At 34.9% G+C, this 19,956-nt stretch overlaps 2 protein-coding genes across 4 annotated transcripts; one reads left to right on the forward strand and one right to left on the reverse strand.

The window, feature by feature from the left end:
* Positions 1-308: 308 nt before the first annotated feature.
* On the forward strand, positions 309-6,244 carry LOC113338964. 3 transcript variants are annotated; one of them, XR_003354900.1, is made up of 8 exons: positions 309-658; positions 1,113-2,421; positions 2,492-2,638; positions 2,875-3,024; positions 4,579-4,657; positions 4,769-4,837; positions 4,943-4,996; positions 5,127-5,168. XR_003354900.1 is itself a non-coding variant. In XM_026584361.1 (7 exons), the coding sequence occupies exons 1-7, from the start codon at positions 3,505-3,507 to the stop codon at positions 5,910-5,912; spliced, it is 1,407 nt and encodes a 468-aa protein (XP_026440146.1). In that variant the 5' UTR covers positions 3,031-3,504; the 3' UTR covers positions 5,913-6,244. The 3 variants fall into 3 exon arrangements, 1 of the variants encoding a protein (XP_026440146.1); XR_003354899.1 differs by having other exon boundaries at positions 1,113-2,638; XM_026584361.1 differs by lacking the exons at positions 309-658; positions 1,113-2,421; positions 2,492-2,638; positions 2,875-3,024 and adding exons at positions 3,031-4,277; positions 5,353-5,631; positions 5,898-6,244 and having other exon boundaries at positions 5,127-5,264.
* Positions 6,245-9,467: 3,223 nt separating this feature from the next.
* On the reverse strand, positions 9,468-9,959 carry LOC113338965 (histone H4). Its single transcript, XM_026584362.1, has one exon. It carries the CDS (start codon positions 9,911-9,913, stop codon positions 9,602-9,604), a length of 312 nt encoding a protein of 103 aa, XP_026440147.1. The 5' UTR covers positions 9,914-9,959; the 3' UTR covers positions 9,468-9,601.
* Positions 9,960-19,956: the final 9,997 nt, after the last annotated feature.

Genomic DNA, 19,956 nt, shown 5'->3' on the forward strand with positions numbered 1-19,956 from the left:
AATCCCTGGTACATTAGCTAAGTGGGAATTAATTATCTAACTGCCACAACAAGAGTCCTCTAGGCTCTAGCTAATCCCTTTTCACTATGCCGTACCAAAAATATTCAATAAATTGAACCTCATTTCCACAAATTTTATTATCGAAAATGATATATGGCACCCACTAAATTTTAACGAAAAGACATTCTCGAAAACCAGATGTTTTCTATGAAATTAATTATTTGTTCCGTATCAATGACGCCTAATGTTGGGGTGCACGATATATCAAGGTTGATTTATTATTCACTACCACTCTCTCCAAACTCTTAGAAGCTGCGCTCATGTGTCGCACTTGTTGGTTAGATGCATTCATGGTGGCACAACACTGCAACACCTCCCAACTAAAATTTTCGCAAGAACTTAAATCAAATCTTACATTTTTACTGAAGTAACCCCACAAACGAGATTGAAATAGGAAAACAATTTGAGGTCAAAATGTGAATTTACCTCTTTGGTTGCACTTTCGAGAAAAGTTCATTTCAAATTTATCTTACCTCTTCCGAGAAATAATAAATTCTCCGATAAAATGAACGAAATCCAGTTCTTAATTTTGTGCACCAAGAGTTCATGGGTCTACTACTGTTTAAAGGAAAGATGGCGAGCATTCTGAGCAATATGTGTAAGTTTCTCCTGATTTCTTTCTACCAGTTTCTTGTATATTATTCGTTGATGCTTAAATTTCTTCCTGTTTCTATAATTTTTCATTACCTGGATGCTTGACCACATCGATATCGATTATGTTACTCGACTTGATAAACAACAAACTGAGACCAAGCTTTAATGAATAGATTTTTGTTATTGTTGATGGATTATTGAAGGGTATTGTTTTGATTTGGTGAACAGATCTTTGGTTATTGTAATTTCTCTTTTTGAAATTACTGATTTAGGGTTTGGGTTTAAGGGATTAGATGATCCAGTGATTGTATATGAAGTATGAATAGTTTTGTCGTCTTAGTTAATTCAGTGAAGTGACTCCTGGAATTGATCCCCCTTAAGGTCTCTTCATTTGTTTATCAATTCATTCATGTTTCACTTTTATGGTTTTTTTATCCAATGCCTTTGTGTATTTGCAGCATCAAACTTTGGAGAGTGCAGAAAAGGGCCAACTCCACGACGACTCCATCTACTCAAGGTAGATACTTCTTTTAACAAAAAGTAGTAGTAGTCCTTATTTCTTCTTCACAAGATATGTTCCTGTTGGTCTCCCATGGAAATGTAAAGTCGCTTACTTTCATCTGGCGTCATCTCTTAACTTGGTTATATAGCCATTAAAATTAGAGGTAGATAGTCTAGAGACGATAAAATGAACATCTGAAATTGTATGTAAAATCAACATTTGCTGCTATGAATATGCCACAAATTTTTATGATTTCGTTAATTTCCCTTTTTTAAGGATGTTTGTAGCCTAAATTTTAGGTGGACTTTTCACTTTTGTGTGCCTAAACTAAAAAGTATTCAAAAAGAAAAATGGAATACTGAAAATGACTCATGATTGTGGAATTAGATCACAAGGTGATATGTGGAATTCGGCGTATATTTAACAATTCTTAGGGAGTTAGATATCCCTTATCAGAAGGTGAAAATGATAAAAGTTAATGATTGTTTCTTCACTTTACCTGAGATGCATCCTATTTTATTGTGCTGTGATGGAGCATCTAGGGGTAACCCAGGCATTGCAGGATATGGGTTTATAGGGAGAAATCATGAAGGAGATTTTGTTATAGCAGAAAATGGTAATATCGGGATTGCATCAAACTTTATGGCAGAGTTAATTGTTATCATCAGAGCACTATAATGGGCTATGTCTTCATGTTCACAGTGTGTTCTTCTTCAATCTGATTATTCTTCTGTGATTCAAGCCTATGTTATTAACAACTTGCCATGGATTTGTGGGCTAGATGGAGCAAACTCTTTAGTAGTGGGATTTAAATTCAGTTTAGACATAGCTTCAGAGAAGTAAACTTTGCTGCAGACAGATTAGCGAAAAAAGGACTTCTATGGTTTGTGGACAAACATGTAGATACTATACTAGACCCAATTTTCTTATGAGCATGGAAGCACCTGACAGAACATATTTTAGATTTCATTAAGTCTGTTAAGTGAATCTTGTCATGTTTATTGTCTTTGGACAAATTTTTGATTGTAAAGGTTACTAATTCTGGTTATCAATAAAAATTTATTTGCCTAGGAAAAACAAAAATAAAAAATGGGCAGTCAAGATCATCCTCTTTTTATCATTTGTTGGTTCAGCAAATCATAGAATTGGTTTGCTCGATATCTATCTTTCACACATGATTTGAGCTGTCATTTTGCAGCGAAGAGTAATTTTGTTGAATTGGATGAAGAACTTCAATATAATCTTCGTGATTTTGAATGTCAGAGGTATTTAGCACCTTCGCTTTTTTTTTTTCATTTTCGAATTTGTATCTTATTGTTATCAATGTGATGGCAGGATCATCAAATTATAATGTTACTGAGACATCACGTTTTCTAACAATGCGTGAAGAACAAGTGGTCATGTCAGTGAGGAATATGGCTGCAGGTACAGCTATTAAAGGAGCGATAGTACTACTTTGGATCTGCCACTGAACATCCTTATGTAAGTATAATTGAGAAATTTATTTTCAGTATCCTTTCGCAGTTTTTACTTTCTTATAAAGCTATTTCTGGACATGGTATTGTCGCATAACGCTGAAAATTATAAAAGAAAGCTGAGTAACCGTTCTTTTATTTTTTTTATTTTGTTATGAATCTATACATTTCACATTAAACATTTAGTTGCATAAGCTGTTGGTATTGTTGAAACTAAATCTTCTTTCTACTTATTTTACATAGTGATTAATGGCTTTAGTTGCAACCACTGCATCCCTAGCTCCCTCCTGATCTTCAAAGGGGAGGAAAATGCTTCAATGGTTTTTTCTACTTTACTGACCTCTTCAATGGGTTCCAATAACCTGTTGTTGTAATTGTAAGTATAGCCTAAAGGTAAGCCTCACTTCAGATCCATAATTGTTTTCCCTTTGTTTACTCATTTACATTCCTAGAGTTCTGTTAGGATTAAATGGGTGGATAGGTGGTAGACGGGGAGGAAGAGATACTAGTTTTTCTTAGACTTTTTTTTCTCAGTATTACTTATCCTCAAGCTCCTTAGAGTCTTGTTTAACAGCAGCTTTTCTTCTCATCTGTGAGTAGTAAGTAATCCTTATTCCTTAACATATTGGGTACCCTGGCACCACCCATCTGGTCAATCTGGGTTGACGCTTGATGCATTCGCCTGAACTTGACGCTCAAGTGTTACATGGGTGATATGATAGGCCGGCTATGTTTTCAGTTGACCACAATTACACGTGCGACGCACGTGCACTCAACTAGGGCTTGTTTTTCTAATTTATTACCGTTTTATCACGATATATAAGAAGAATAAGAAAAAAAACAAGTTATTCTTTCTGACAGCCGCAAGACATAATGAACTCTCTAGGGCTAAACCTTGGGAACTCTTCCGAAGAAGATGTAGAAGATGAAAATCCAGTGTTTCGTGATCTCCGTGGAGATCCAAGATTTAGAGACCTTTTCTTAACGACAAACCAAGACCTTGTTCCTTCAACAAACGAATGCGACTATTTGCCAGGATCACCTCAATTACCTACACCTACTTCATCTTCACATTCACCTGCAACATCTCAATTTCCTTCACCTCCTCTATATTCGCTCACTTCACCTTCATATTCTCCTACTTCACCTTCATATTGTCCTTTTTCACCTCCATATCCTCCTACTTCACCTACATGGTCTCCTACTTCACCTGGATATTCCCCTACTTCACCTTCATATTCTCCTACTTCACCTACATGGTCTCCTGCTTCACCTGGATATTCCCCTACTTCACCTTCATATTCTCCTACTTCACCTACATGGTCTCCTGCTTTACCTTCATATTCTCCAACTTCACCTTCATATTCACCTACTTCGCCATCATATTCACCTACTTCACCTTCGTATTCACCTTCATTGTTCTTTGAGGAAGATATTGGAAGAGTAAGAAGTTTTTTTTATACTGGAGAAGTTGAAGAATTACCTTTTCCATCAAGAAATAGAATTGAACCTGAAGATAATAATAATAATAATAATAATAATAATAATAATGTAGTGAGAGATGATTCTTGTAGGAATGATGAGACTAGTGTATTTTGTTCTATTTGTTTGAATCCCTATGCTTCTCAAGGTGATCATCAAGTCAGGTAATCTTTATCCCTTTTTATGGTAATTTGTTAAAGGCTTTGAAGCAACATGACTTACAAAACCCTAAGTTTTGCCCAAAATTTCACTAGGGTACTATATATTCTTAGGGTAAAGTTCTGAATTTTGAGTGAATAGAAAGTTTGTGGCAATTATTTTGCTTTGGAATGTAGAATTTGCCAATCAAACATTGTTAATTTAGATGAGTAAATGTTTGAATTCTTGAAAGTTTACTTATTTTTTTAATAGTATGAATAATTTGTTTGTATTCATTGTATTAATCAAGTAATTTTGAGATTGCAGTTGTCTACCATGTGGACATCTATATGGTGTATCTTGCATCGAGAGATGGATTAAACATTCTAATCGGCATTATCCGAAGGTAATTGCTTATTCATAGTATTCATTTGATTAGTCATAGAAGTAATTTATGTGCTTCTAATTTTTTTTGAAATAACACACCTTTTATGGTACGTTTTTTTGTATATTACAGTGTCCAGTGTGCAATCAGAAGTGTCTGTTGAAGGATGTCATAAGGCTTTATGTTCCGTGGCTACAACAGGTGAGGGACCTTGATTCCCTATAGATATTTACTTTCCGAATTAGTTGTTTGTTTTTATTTTTTGGAAAGATCTTATACTGAACTAAGTTTCCTGCTTATCTGCAGAGTTCAGAATCTTGTCAGCCTCAAAATAATTTGTATAAGGTGCAATTTGCGAAGGTAAGACTTTCTAGTCGCAGTAAACACACTGATAATAAATTGGCTCATTTTAAATACTGATTCTTCAAAAGAGTAGATATGGTTCAATTTGTTCATATTAGTTTTATTAATTATCTTGTCTGTTTAATAGTTTGGGAGAGAATTGGCGGATATCTGTAAGGGGGTGATGTCGAATGCTGAACGTGGTGAGAGAATCGAGAAAATTTGCATGCGGTACGATGAGGACACTCAAAAGATGCGCAGATCCTTTGACACGGAACTCACTGAGGTAAATATTTTTTTGTCAATTGAGTTCGAAAGTTTCCCTTGCTTTTCCTATAACAGGATAAAATACATTCATGTGCATATCGTGATAGATAAAAGAAGAATTTCGGAAGCAGTTCAGGGAGCTGAACAAAACAATAGACCGGAAATCTGAGGAGCAGAGTAAAAAAATAGATACGTTATTTATGATGAGTGCTAGCACTCTACGCGACTTTCAAAGAACATTTGAGCAGCAAAAGCATGACATTGAAGCGAAAGAGAGGAAAATCAAGGAGCTGGAAAAGTCACTAGAGAGACGAGATATGCAGATTCACCAAATGAAGAAACAGAGGAAGCTACAGGTCCCCAAACCTCATCATCCCCCATCAGAGGTAACATTGATTCTTTAATCCACTTCTTTTGAAAATTTTCTTCTATCAGTGTCTTTATGTAAAGTAGATAATCATCTATTTATCTTTATCTTAATGATGAAAGGCTACAGCAGCTCTGTAATTTAGTGTTCGAATGAAACGATATAGAACAGCATACTAGCTAGTTTGAGGACAGCATTTTGCACCCAATTTTTGTTTTGTTTGAGTTTAAAATCCAGTTTCCGGAAACTGATGACAATGCCCTACTTTGACGTTATTTTTTGCAGGGCAAAAAAGATTAGGCTTGCTTGATTTACCTGGGTGCCTAATGAAATACGCGCAGTGGAAGATACTGAAACTGAGACTTTCTACACTAAAAGTATTCTTTTGAACGAGGGTATTCATGCTTGGATGGTGGCTGAGGAACAGCCTCATGAAAAACTTACATTCCCTGAGGAGGTTCTACTCCGTGGTAACGCTTTCTGAATGGAACTTAAGCTTTAGCTTGTCATGATCAAGAAACCACCGGTTATGCAATTGGAATTTATTTAGGGACTTTGAGTGAATTTTGTTTCATTAATGGTTTCATTATTGTTGAATTTGAAAATGGCAATATTCTGTGTTTTTCTGTTTTCTTTTTTTTTCTTTTTTTTTGATCAATAAAGAAAAGAATGGATTCAAAAGAATTAAGGAATACAACCCTAGGGGAGGACAGCAGCTCAGCCCCAGAAAAAATAAAAATCCATTACATCTTCTTAAGAGTAACAGCAGGAAAACAACCCCCCAGTTACATAGAAATTTGAAAGAACTGCTCCCAGCAAGCAATTACAGTGGGAACTATCAACCCCAATAAAACTAGGGGAGCTTTTTAGCCCAGTGTAAAGCTTGGATCATTTATTATGATTGCTTTACCAGGAAAGAGTTTAGCATTCCACGCCGTAGTTGTTTCCCCTGATCTGAAAGATTATTAAAGGTTTCTTAGAGACATCTAATCAAAAAACAAAATTGAATTCCTCAAACCCAGAAGACAAAATCCGCCTGTTTGTTATAAAATAGTTTCACTTTCAGGGACTTGGATTTCTTTCTCCAGAAATATTGTCCTCTTTCAATCGGATTTGGCAACCTTTCTTCGAAAACTAGGTACATACTGAATTGCTCATCATGAATCAATACCAAGCCGTCCAATTTCATAACATCAGGATGAGATTCCATTCCACGCAAGACAACAATCTCTTGAGCTATATCTTCCACAACTTCAGGTTCCCGAGCGTGTATTTTAATCTTCTTCAAAGCCACAATTTTACCGGTCATCAGCTAGTACCTCATGGAGAATCTCATAACCATTGGATGAACGAGGAGTCCAGCCTTCGAGTGCGTCGGAAGCAATGGAAAACAGCCAAGAAGGCCATACAGGTATAACTTCCAAAAGAGCATCCAACTTGGTGCTTACTTGGGATTGGGATGCATCTAAACTGATGCTGTCTTTTTTTTCATCGACTTCTTTATCGCCAATACCATCGAATAATAACGTAGAGCAACTGCCTAAACAATCGATTCTACTAGCAACAGCAGGTTCACCATCTTCTTCTTCCTCCACACCAATTTCTTCATCTTTGTAAACAGGTCTGAAAAATATAATATTTGTCATCTAATTCTCTTGCTTTCTTCAGGGATGGTAAATGAAAATCAAAGAAGAGCAAGAAAAAAAAAGAGGAGAAAAAGCTAGAAGGAAAGAGATTGCATTTCAGACTTTAAAGTCCAAGTCTAGATAGAGTCAATATGTGACCCCACTCCCAATAACTTTTGACTACTAACAAATGGATGGCTATACTTTTCATTGGAAAATCTTTGGCTAAAGTCTTCAAGATTACTACATGGGGTCATCAAAATTTCTTGTGGGTGTATCAAAATCCATATACGAGAAAACAGCCCCAAGCATTGGATCGGTTTACTCCCAAGCAAATTGATACTACCTGTGGCAATGATAAAAATCTTTAGCACTCCCTAATGTCCATCACTCCCTGTAACTTCAAAGACAGCTACCAAATGTCTTCCCAAGTTAAGAAGGCAAAAATCTTTAGCACTTCCTAATGTCCATCACTCCCTGTAACTTCGAAGATAGCTACCAAATGTCTTCCCTAACTTCCGCACTTTCAACAACTGAAACTAGCTTATCAGTCGAACGCCTACGAAGGCAAAAATGCAGAAAGATAGCAATTTACCATGAGGGGAATAACTAATAAGCTACTCAAGCAGACAAACCCTGAACCCTTAAATTAACAAGTTAAGGAAAATCAGAAAATACCTTACCTTGCATTGTCCTCAATCAAGTCTTCAGGTTTTTTTCTTCTTTAACAAAATGCCAGCAGGCCAGACGACTAGTAAGCCATTCAATTAGATTTTCGCCCATAAACACCATTGCAGCGGGATTCTCATCCATAACTCATCAACCATCTTGTTGAAATCACTTGGCAGCATTGAGAAGAGACAAAAGCTCACAGTATCCACCAATCCATCTTATTGAACCAGACTGATTAGCTTAAGAAGAAGATGCACACTCACAATTGCAAAAGATAAACGGCACAAACCTCTCTAATGCTTATAAAGTTGTAGTCTCCTTGCTGATTGTCATAGCTGAACCTCAATTCACAAAGTTATCTATAGCTGGAAGGTGGCATAATTACAAGCTAACACCACATAGTAATAAAAACCTGAATCAATCAAACAACTTCCAGTTAACATTTAGAATCTGAATATCTAACCAATGGTTATGAGATTGGTAATACCTGATTCAATTCACAAGTTCTTTGCAGAGAAACCAACCAATGAAGTCTGATATACTCAGAAACAAAACAATGAAAAGAAAAAGTAAGAATGCAGAAAGTATGATTCAGATTCAGATAATTAACAACTCCATTCAGATTCAGATAATTAACAACTCCAGAATGTATAATTAAACCATCAATGAATCAATGTTTACTCATGAATCATAAATTGTAAGCTTAGACGTATATGTAATAGATGTATATGTATTATAACACAAAATGCCAGCAGGCCAGAAGACTAGCAAGCCGTTCACTTTGATTTTTGCAAAAAATATGTATAGCTCCCATAAACACCATTGCAGCAACCATAGCTCATAGCTCATCAACCATCTTGTTGAAACCACTAGCAGCATCCTGCAGAGACAAAAGCTCACAGTATCCACAAATCAATCCGATAGCTTAAGAAGAAGATGCATACTCACAATTGCAAAAGATAAATGACATAAACCTCTAAGGCTTATAAGTTATAGTTGTGTTCCCCTTGCTGATTGTCATAGCTGAACCTCAATTCTGCAAAGTAATCCAAAGCTGGAAGGTGGCATAAAAACAAGCTAACGCCAAAACCTAAATCAATCAATCACTAGTTCTTTGCAGATAATCCAACCAAAATGAAGTCTGACATACTCAGAAAAGAAACAATGAAAAGAAACAAAAAAAGTAAATATACAGAAAGTATGATTCAGATTCAGATACTAACAACTCCAGAAAGTATAATTAAACCATGAATGAATCATAAATTGTAAAATTAGACGAACCCGCCTCTCTAGTGAACTGTGAAAGCTCAAAGCCACAGCCAATTCACTAGTTCTTTGAAGATAATCCAACCAATAGTAAATAAAACAATGAAAAAAAAGTAAGAATGCAGAAAGTATGATTTAGATTCAGATAATTAACAAAGTATAATTGAACCATCAATGAATCAGCGTGTACCTGAATGTAATCCCCAGATCGATGCAAGAACAAATCATTATGTTTAATTGTAATTGAATCGGTAAGAAATAATTAAATTTGCAAAAGAAATGAAATAGAATCAATTAAGCAAGTGGAGTACTGATTTTCATTAAAATCCAAAACGTTTCATATCCATGATGTTAATCTCCAGTTACAACTGAAACCCAGAAAAGCAAATTGAAACCCTACTTTCTTTACAGAACATAATGGAAACCCTAACCCCCAAATCCATAGAGAGTTCTTCCTTGTCTCTTGAGAGCATAGACAACATCCATAGCAGTGACAGTCTTCCTCCTAGCATGTTCAGTGTAGGTAACAGCATCACGAATCACATTCTCAAGAAAGATCTTAAGAACACCACGAGTCTCTTCATAAATCAAACCACTGATACGTTTCACACCACCTCTCCTTGCTAATCTTCTGATGGCTGGTTTAGTGATTCCCTGGATATTATCTCTCAACACCTTCCTGTGTCTCTTTGCTCCTCCCTTTCCCAAACCCTTTCCTCCTTTTCCTCTTCCTGACATTTTCTGTCTAAAAAATTTCTCTGCTGTAAATTTTTTTGATTTGATTTTGATTGTGTGTTTGTCTCTCGGAAAAGATGAGGCATTTATAATTTGTATGGTTTGATTATGTCTGTTAGATTGGAGTCCGATCCGTATGAAGGTTGTGTTTTCTGTTTTGGTCGTTAGATTATAAAATATTGAACGTGATTGGTTTAGATATGGAGTTACGGATTGAGGAAGACAAAGGTTTTGTAAATTGTTTGGTTTGGTAACTTCCGTTAGATCAAGGATCCGTATGAAGTTTGTGTTATTTGTTTTGACCGTTAGATAAGAAATACTGGAATTTGATTGGTTAAGACTAGAGTTACAGATTGATGAATTTTGTAGAGGTGGAATTGGTGCTCTTTGTTTCATACGGATCGACGGTGTGTACAATTGAACGGTCAACGGTTGACACGGGGTAAATGAAAATCAAAGAAGAACAAGAGAAGGAAAAGTGATTACATTTGGGACTTTTCTTTTCTTTTCTTTTCGTTTGGCGATGACTAAATGCAACCCGCATTAAGTTTAATGCGACTCTTTTAAAATTTCTCAAACCTTTTTTATATGGGTATATAATACTCACCTTCATCGTCTCCATTTGTTTATCTATTTTTGCCTTGGATCTTTAAACCAAGCTTCGAAAAACGGGTCACGGCCCAGGTCACAGGTACTGGGCGTGCCTGTTATAACGTGTTTTGACGGGTGTGAGCATGTTTTGGGTCAAAAACGTGTTATATAGGAATAAAACGCGTTTTTTTGACGTTTTTTTGAAATAACGGGTGTGATAACGGTTAAATAAGAAAAATAAATAATTTGTGATCTGAATTTCCTATGTAACGGTAATTACAGCTGTGAAAACGGTTACAAGGGTCTAAATAACGTTGTTACTACGTTTTTTCATTTTTTTTGGTTTAATTTATTTATTTGATTTTTTATTTATTTGTTTATGGGTTTTTAACATACAAATTTATGGATATCTAGTAAAATTCACAACCCTAAGTCTATGACTTATAACAATGCATTGTAGTTATCGTCTACCGACAATATTTATACACGCATACTATCACTATCCACTTGATATGTTCAAGTTGTCACTCGAATAGTTCAATGCATTCCCCAACATTTCAATAATGCATATTCGGATTCAAAAGCAGTCAAAACTTTGTTGTCAAATAATACTCCTAGGCTCTTAGATACTTGCTACAAGACTAACCAACAAGGAATGTAACAGGAAGAGAGTCAGAGACTAGCTAGAGAAAAAGAGAGTGAGAGAGGGAAGTCAGGGAGTCGATTTATCTTTTTCTTTTGCATTTGGAGGTGTGTACAGTATATGCTACATGTGGTCTGTACTTTAGAGTTCAGACTCAAAAAGTTAAAGAAATAAAACAAAAAAAAAAAAAGTAAAAAGAGTAGTTGGTTTCATGATCAAAGACATAGCTAGCATGTGCTTACATACGCATGCAACGAGATTCCAAATGTTTCAAGAATATTTCGATTTGCTAGCTATTATGTCTTCTTGCCCAAAGGAATGCTTTAAAAGGACAAGAAGATAATTGAAATGAAATCAATACCTCTGGTTCTCTGGTTCTCTGCTTCTTGCTCAAAGGAATGCTTTATATTTTGAATTTCTCAAATACAAGTTTAAGAGGTAATATTAATTATTTTTTGTAGATTTTTCATTCAATTAGAGATATAATTTAATAATACGTTATTAATTTATTTATTATCGTTTTTTTCTTTCATGATGTTAGAGTAGTGAATATAGATGTTTGAGAAATATCGATGTTTTTTTCTTTCATGATGTTTGAGAAATATTTAAGAAATGTTAAGGGAAGAAATTTTTCATTCTATTAACGTATATTTACTTAATAAATGTTTCATTTTTATCTAAGAAATGTTTTAAGAAATATAGATTTTTTGTTCATTTTATCATCATTTATTTAAGAAATGTTTTAATAAATATTAATATTCATAATTAAATAGTCCATCAACTTGAATCAATTGGCACGTAAAAAATCATTGTTTCTTTATAAAAAAAATGGCATGATGAATTGATGTATGGTATGTTTGTATTCCTGTTCTCAATCATGAAAAAATGAGAGGCTACACGATCCTTAATTTCAACTTTTAATATTCAAGTTGAGTAAATGACTAATGCAACTTGTGATTTCTAATTATAATGCTACTCTAACCATTTTTATATTGATGGAATATGTCCACTTAACTTGTATTTATATATGTCACTTATTGCTATGTGAAATTTCCTACTTACATAATATAATGGAAGGATCAACATCTGCAAAACGAGATGTTTTTCATGCATATTGTACTGTAATGTGTGATGGTAAAAAGTTGAAGTGTAATTTTTGTGAAAAAGAAGTATCTGCGGGAATTTCGCGTTTCAAAATGCATTTGGCACAACAAAGAGGTACAATTACTCCTTGCATGCATGTGCCACCTGAGATTAAAAATTTAGCAAAAGTATGGGTGCAAGACAGAAACAAAGCAAAACGGCAACGAGTACCAGAAACTGAATATGAAGATACAGAAATTCAAGATATGTATGAAAATGAGCCGTGGAACCCTGTGCATGATATAGATGAAGAAGAACAAGCGCCGGTAACACAAAAGAAAATGGGCGGGTTATCGAAGTTGAAGAACCTTTTTGGACGAAAAAGTAAGAATACTAATGCCGGAGAAGGTACATCACAGCGTCCACATGCCTCTATGGACATACCTAGTTCTTCAATGCGTACATCACACCAAGCACCTAGGATGTCTGTAGATATGGGAGGACAATATAATACTAATAGGGATTCTCAACCTAGAATGGCGAATTTTGGGAGAAGTAAAACATGCCGGGAAAAAGTTGATTCTTCTGTTGGACGTTTTTTCTATGCTAATGATATTCCCTTCAATGTGGCCAACTCAACTCAGTACCACGAGGCATTCAATGCAGTTGCAAATTTCGGAAAATCATACAGAGCTCCGTCTTCCTATAAGTTGTCGAACCCATTATTAAGGCAGGAAAAACAAAGGATTCAGAAGGATGTGGTGTCGGTCCAACGAAATTATTGGAGAGAGTATGGGTGTACACTCATGTCAGATGGTTGGAAAAACAAAAATAACCATACGATTGTAAACTTCTTAGTTTACAGTGGCCATGGGACAACATTTTTGAAAAGCGTTGACATCGAGCATAATCGGTTGACAGCAGAGTATTTGATGAGTTTGTTCAGACCGGTTATAGAAGATATTGGTCCGACAAATATTGTTCAAATAGTAACTGATCAAGGATCCCAATTCAAAGCCGCAGGTAACTATTACAACTTAATTTAACTACAGTTGTTTATTTTTATATATTATTAATTCATTTCTCATTTTGTTTTAATAGGTATGAGATTGGCCATAGAGTATGGTACATTTTTTTGGGTACCTTGTGAAGCTCATGTGTTGGATTTAATGTTGGAAGATACTGAAAAGTTCCCTTTTGTTAAAGGTGTGATTTCAGAAGCTAGAAAAATCAGTAAATTTATTTATAATCATGGTTGGGTTCTTGCTAGATTCAGACAACATTATGGGGGACGCAATCTATTGCGCCCTGGCTTAACAAGGTTTGCGACAAATTTTATCGCAATCAAAAGTATCATTGATCAACGTAATGCAATCGAGAGTCTTTTTGTAGACCAAGAATTTGTGAACTCGCCAGAAGGAAAAACTCGTACGGCTAAAGATGTGAAAAACATTATTTTGAATGAGATGTTTTGGCACACATGCCAAAATGCATGCATGATGGTTGGTCCTTTATTGAAAATGATCCGTTTCTTGGATTCAGATAAACCTACCATGGGTTATTTGTTTCATGCACTTGCTACATGTGTGGAAACTATAGAAAGGGGTTTGGGTAAAACTCGAAATAATTCTATTGTAGGTGTGATTAACCGACGATGGAAAGATCAGTTGAGTTCTCCTCTTCATGCTGCAGCGCATTTTCTGAATCCATATTATATCTACAACCCAGCAGCCAATCTCATCAACAATGAAATTTCTCAGCCCCAAATTTGTCTCAGTGAAGTTATATCAAAAATGATTAGTAGCCCTCAAGAACAAGCGACATGCATGCTAGAGGTGTGAATTTTTATTAACAATTAATTTCGTAATTATATGAACTTTTATTCACAGTTTTTGATATTTTTAGGCGGGAAGAATGCAAATGATGCAAGGCCAAATGCATTACGCGAACCAATATGAGGCGGAGGAAGAGGAGGAGGAATCAACTGAGAATCGTCGAGAAAACAGAAAATACTTGAATAAGTCGAAAAAAATGCCGGTACAAGTTGGTTTGTCTAAGTTTAAAATTTCAAGCACTACTGTCACTAGGTTACTTATTGTAAGTTTATAAAATTTGAAGTGTTTAATGATTATTTATGAAATTTTAGTTGTAAGTTTGAAATTAAAAATTGTATAAGAATTTCTCCAACTCAAATTTTTTTTTCCTTAAAAACGGGTTTAACCGGTATGAAAACGGAAAATACGGTGTAAAAAACGTGTGTTAAAATGTTATTTAGAAGAAAAAAACTGAAATATTAATTTTAGAAAAACGGTAATCACATGTGTGAAAATGGTTATAACGAGTCTAAATAACGCCATTTTTTCCTATTTATCGGTGTTATTTAGGTAAGCGTGTTGGTGAGCCTCACGGGCACGGTATATGGACGTGAGCGTTATAACGGACGTTTTTTCGGAAAAAACGGCCGTTTTTCAAACCTTGCGTTAAACCTTTGAATCTGACTGATAACATTATTATTTGCTAGAATCAATAACGATGATTATCATCAAGAGCAGCCTAGTTACCATCATATAATACGATATTCATTTAAAAGACCTCAAAAATGTTTACATGTTCAACTCTTCAAGAAAACTAATAACAGATCACGAAGAAGAGGCAACCCTTAAGATCGAAACAATCCTTCTATTTCCCATTCAATCTGGTGAAGATGTTGAAATTCAAATGGAGAATAAAATTCCCAACTATTTTAGTAGTTCACAAACACCGATACATTAAAAAGGTATACCCATTTATTGATTATTATATCAGATCTTCTTCGGTTGTAGCACCGTTTCATGTTGATCATCATAAACAGGTAGTGAATGGAGGAATAAACGGAACCTCGTTAAAACTCGCTCTCGATTCTTGTACTCTTATTACACTAGAGCCTGTTCATGATCACCATGGTAAAACCAATTAAATACTGAAGTCATCATCACTGATTGAATCGATGTTGATTATAAAGTTCGGAGTCTTAATCAAATTTATATGTGTTTGAGTATCGGTAAGGGAGATGATAAGTGTAAATTTTGTCTACCCTCAGAGCATCCACAGTGGGCGAGTATAACCAAAAATTTGGGATGAGATCGTAACACAGTGGGACGGAGTAAAGATCAAATCCCAACCAAAGATCAAATTCCAGACCAAATATGGTCGCGACCAAATCCCAAATTCTAATATAGTCGGGCGTAAATTTAAAGTACGCTTGTTGCTGGGCGTAAATTTAAAGTACGCTTGTTAACGGGCGGAGATTTAAATTACGCCCGATGAAATTTTAATTAAATAAAAAAAAAGAATGAGGCGGACTTTTAAAGTCCGCCTGATGAAATTTACAAAAAATGGGGCGGACTTTTAAAGTCCGCCTGATGAAATTTTACAAAAAAAAAAAATGGGGCGGACTTTTAAAGTCCGCATGACAAAATTTTAATCATGTACCTTTGCGTCACAACACGGACTAAACCCAAATTTTGGTCTTTTTTTTGATCTTTGATCTTTGGTTTTGATCGCACCACTGCAGTTGCTCTCATCAATAAGGTCTAAAAAAAATTCTAAGGGTTGTAAATAATTGAATTATGGGTTGTATTTAGTCATTGCTTTTTCTTTTTAGCTAAACTCACGTAACTAAAAAAGACAACAAATTATAATAAATATCATAAACAACGAAACTATAACACTTGCTCCATCAACATAAAGTGCTCAATTATTGTAGTTATTCAATGCGGAAAATGGGTCATTTGTCCAAAAAAATTTAAAACCTGGTTCAAATGGACGACTAAAAATTAGTATGGATGAAATGGACAAAATAAAAATAGCAAGGATGAAACTGGATTCATCGCGGCTTAAACTTAAAAAATAACAAGGATGAAACTAGATGCATCCTGATATAAATTAAAAATAAAAAAAAAAATTGAAAATGGATAGGATGAAACTGGTTACATCCTAACTATTTTTATATTTTTGTCCATTTGAACAGTATCTTTTTAATTTTTGTCCATTTAAACAGTATCAAAATGTACAAGTCTTTTTCACCCAAGAATTATTGATTTTGGTCTTTTCAACCAATTCTGTGTATTCAATGAACCAACACAAATGATACAATAAGATAGTGGATTGACATAAAAAATGTCTATGAGTTGGTAATAGAGGCTAACATATATGTCTATTAGATCAGACATATTTCATATGCTTCAATATCAATTCATGAGCGGCCAACGTTATGTCTTACCTTCCATAATTCGGTAAAACTTAGACAAACATCCTTATTAAACCTTTAGACTTTAAAGTCTTTAAGCTAAGGTACGGTCCACATGTAACCTCCCGGTCCCATTAACTTTTGACAACTAACAAATAGATGGTCATATATTTTTCGTTGGAAATTTTTTGGCCAAAGTCTTCAAGATTACTACTGGCGATACCAAAATTGTTAGAGATCCATGTGAGACAAAACATCTATAGCATTAATGAAAATCTTTAGCATTCTCTAGTGGAGATGTGAATGATAAACGAGTCGTCACTCGTCTATTTGCGCCTAATCTTCGTAATACCGAGTGTTTGTAAAAATGTTTTATTTTTGCATGTATCCCTCGTCATCCACAAGAAACCCTCACCAAAACATATGTTGGTTGGATCACCAGCCTAAAAAGGCAGCACCATGACTTAGATATTCACTTGTGGACATAGATGCCCGAGCGTGTCGTCTTTGTCACCGTCATAGCACCACCATGTTTATCGTATACATCTTCTTGTGGCCAACATATGAGTTATCTGGTTCATCACCATTTATTATTATTTTTATGGAGGATCATTTGTATCAATACCTGGTTCTCCCCTAAAAAGGCAAGAGCTATTTATTTGTAGGACAGACCTGCATCCTAGAGAAGAAGATTCATACCCAATTGAATTTGACTGATATTGGAGATTTCTCTGTCAAGTCCCTCTACAAAGGAAAATTTGATTAGAAATACAGCATTGGATCCCAATAAACTAATTGGACAACATTTAAAAGATGGATCTGCCTCCAGTCATAAAAATCTTTATTTGGAAACGTACTCACGGAATCTTACCCAAGAATATTAAAACAGTTAGCATCCTTCATTATGTTGATCCCATATGCAAACTATATGCAATAGCGAGGAGGAAATTAACTATGACACATCTGTTTATGAGTTCCCTTGCTTATATCTCAATACGTAGATGTTTGTTTGGTAAATCTCTTGGAGTATTTGGTAACAATACAAACTTACCTGGATTATTTCAATTGTTGGTTTTCTCCAATTATAACAGTTATACAAGGAAAAGTACCTTGGCTGCAGCTTGCTAGCCATTAATTTCACCAGATTGAAAGCTAGATGTGATTACATATTTGAGCACACTAAGGAAAATACTATGCAAATTGTGCAAACAACATCTTTGCTCTTATAACAGGGTTCATATTGTGTAAAAACAATCGCCTTTTTAATATTGAGGACGAAACTGAGTACCAGGTTCCAACCCTTGTGACTATAAGATGACAGTTTGGAGAAATGATAAAAATCTGTAAAATTCAAGATCTTGATTCACAAAAAAATTACACTACTATAACTGATGGGATTTTGATAGTTGTAGAAAAATGATTCATTCAAGACTTGTGAAGGTTCGATTTTCAAATTAATTTTTTTAAGATAAAAGAAAGAAAAACTCAATTCAAAATTGTTTTCAAGATTTAAAAATAACCAAGACACTAGATTCCACTATTACACATGAATGAATGATATTAAATATTCCAAAACTCTAGTTATCTTTTATGTCCTTTATTTCCTAATTCACAAATAATCAGGCATATTCTCAAATATTAATTGTATTCCTTAAACATAGATTATAAATTGATTAAACAAGGTATAACCTATCAAATTCAATCACAAGTAATTAAGAAAATTATGCAAACAATTTATAACTCTGCAAAAGCAATGATTGAGTGAATATAAATTGCAAGTTAGAGTAAATAAAATAGTTACCAATTATTAATGCGTAAATAGCTTTCTCCATTTCCTTGGTTACTGATGCGTGTCGTAACCACAACAAATTAATTAATGTTTTTCCACCTAATTAACAAGTAATATAGTGTAGTCAAGTTCGTTCCCATGAGGAGCAAGAGATTTTTAGTTGTAAAGTTGTCACGAAAAGAGGGGGAGGTTTTGGTTTTGAAAAGCAAAAAAAAAAAAAAAAAAAAAAAAAAAAAAAAAAAACAATTAAAAGTGTATGTTGAAACCAATAAGAGAGATTAGATCAAGAAATCCTTCTTCGTTGCAAAACAATTAATCAAGTTATGTTCTTTTCCACTTTTTATTAGTCACAGATTATCACCAACCGTAGGTAAAGCAGCTAGCTCAGTGCTAAAACTCTTAAATCCCTAGTATCACCTGATACGGAAGTTCTCGACTACCGGATTCTATTCACCAAACCACCTAGTAGTAGCTCACTCAAGATGTAATTTAGTTAAACGCATTAAGATTTATGAATTTATTAGGTTGATATTAGTAGTTAGACTCTTAGCTCAAGGTCTACTTGCTAACGTTGTTTCCACACACAATTGCTCCACAGAATCCCTCCGCAAGGTCTCTTGTTTGCTACTTGTGTAAAGAGTCAAGAAACGATTACTTATCCCCTAACTTTCACTAGCTTTAGATCAATTAACAAATCAATTTAGTTGGCCGCCTAAACAATCTTTCAATCAACCGTGAATGTATAAATATTCCTATTAGTAAAACAAACGATAATCATGTGAAAAACTTCAAAGTAGATTTAAAAACAAAACTCAAACATGTTAAGAACTAGGAATTCATCCTCAATCAATAAGAAAATTAGCTACTCATGTTTTTGAAATTCACACAAATAATTAAAGGGAGAATTTTTGAAGTTCACACAAATAATTAAAAGAAGAATTTTGAAAGCAAGCAAAAACACAAGTGTTGTGTGTGTAGAGAGGTATGGAAGTGTATAGAAAACTTCTCTATTTATAGGCTTCAATTTCCTAACAATTCTCTTAGGAATAGAATCCCTTTCCCTTTGTAAGTCTTCTTTCCAAGTCCTTGTCTTTCTCAAATCTTCCATCTTCTCTTTTCAAATCCGAGCCTAATTCTTCATCCAATTCCAAGTCCAAGTCTTTAAACCCACGAGAAGAATCCACACAAAAATCTGTAAATTTGGGTTGCCTGAAAAGTCCTCGAGATCACCAGAAATCGGCCGGAAAAATCACCATTGTCCACCTGAAATGTCACTGCCGGCAACCTGAGATGCTTCTCCGTAGACGGAATATTTCGTCCCGTCGCCGGTACAGTTAACTGTCAAACTAACAGTCTCTATTAGTCAACCGGGTCAAGGAAGAGGAAGTCAGACACCGATTCAGCATCTTACTCGGTCTTACTGGATACTGACTCAATTGAGCCACAAGCTGGATCGCTCATCGCCGGTCTGAGTTGACTCGTCAGGGTAGAAAATCCGACAGAGTTTCCTCTGTCTCAGGTGTATTTCCAGGCCAATTTCAGACCTATTTTTTGGTCTTCTCCTGTTAACAACCTAGCATACATCTAATGAATCATTCATTTTCGCAATTTATCAGCACAACAACTTCAATTAGCCACAGCTGCACCATCAACATCATCCTGCGACCACCATCTTAACCCATATCAGCACAATTCTTCCTCCATTCCTGTAC

The sequence above is a fragment of the Papaver somniferum genome, unplaced genomic scaffold (genome assembly GCF_003573695.1).
Source record: "Papaver somniferum cultivar HN1 unplaced genomic scaffold, ASM357369v1 unplaced-scaffold_19, whole genome shotgun sequence".
In the NCBI taxonomy this organism is placed as follows: domain Eukaryota; kingdom Viridiplantae; phylum Streptophyta; class Magnoliopsida; order Ranunculales; family Papaveraceae; genus Papaver; species Papaver somniferum.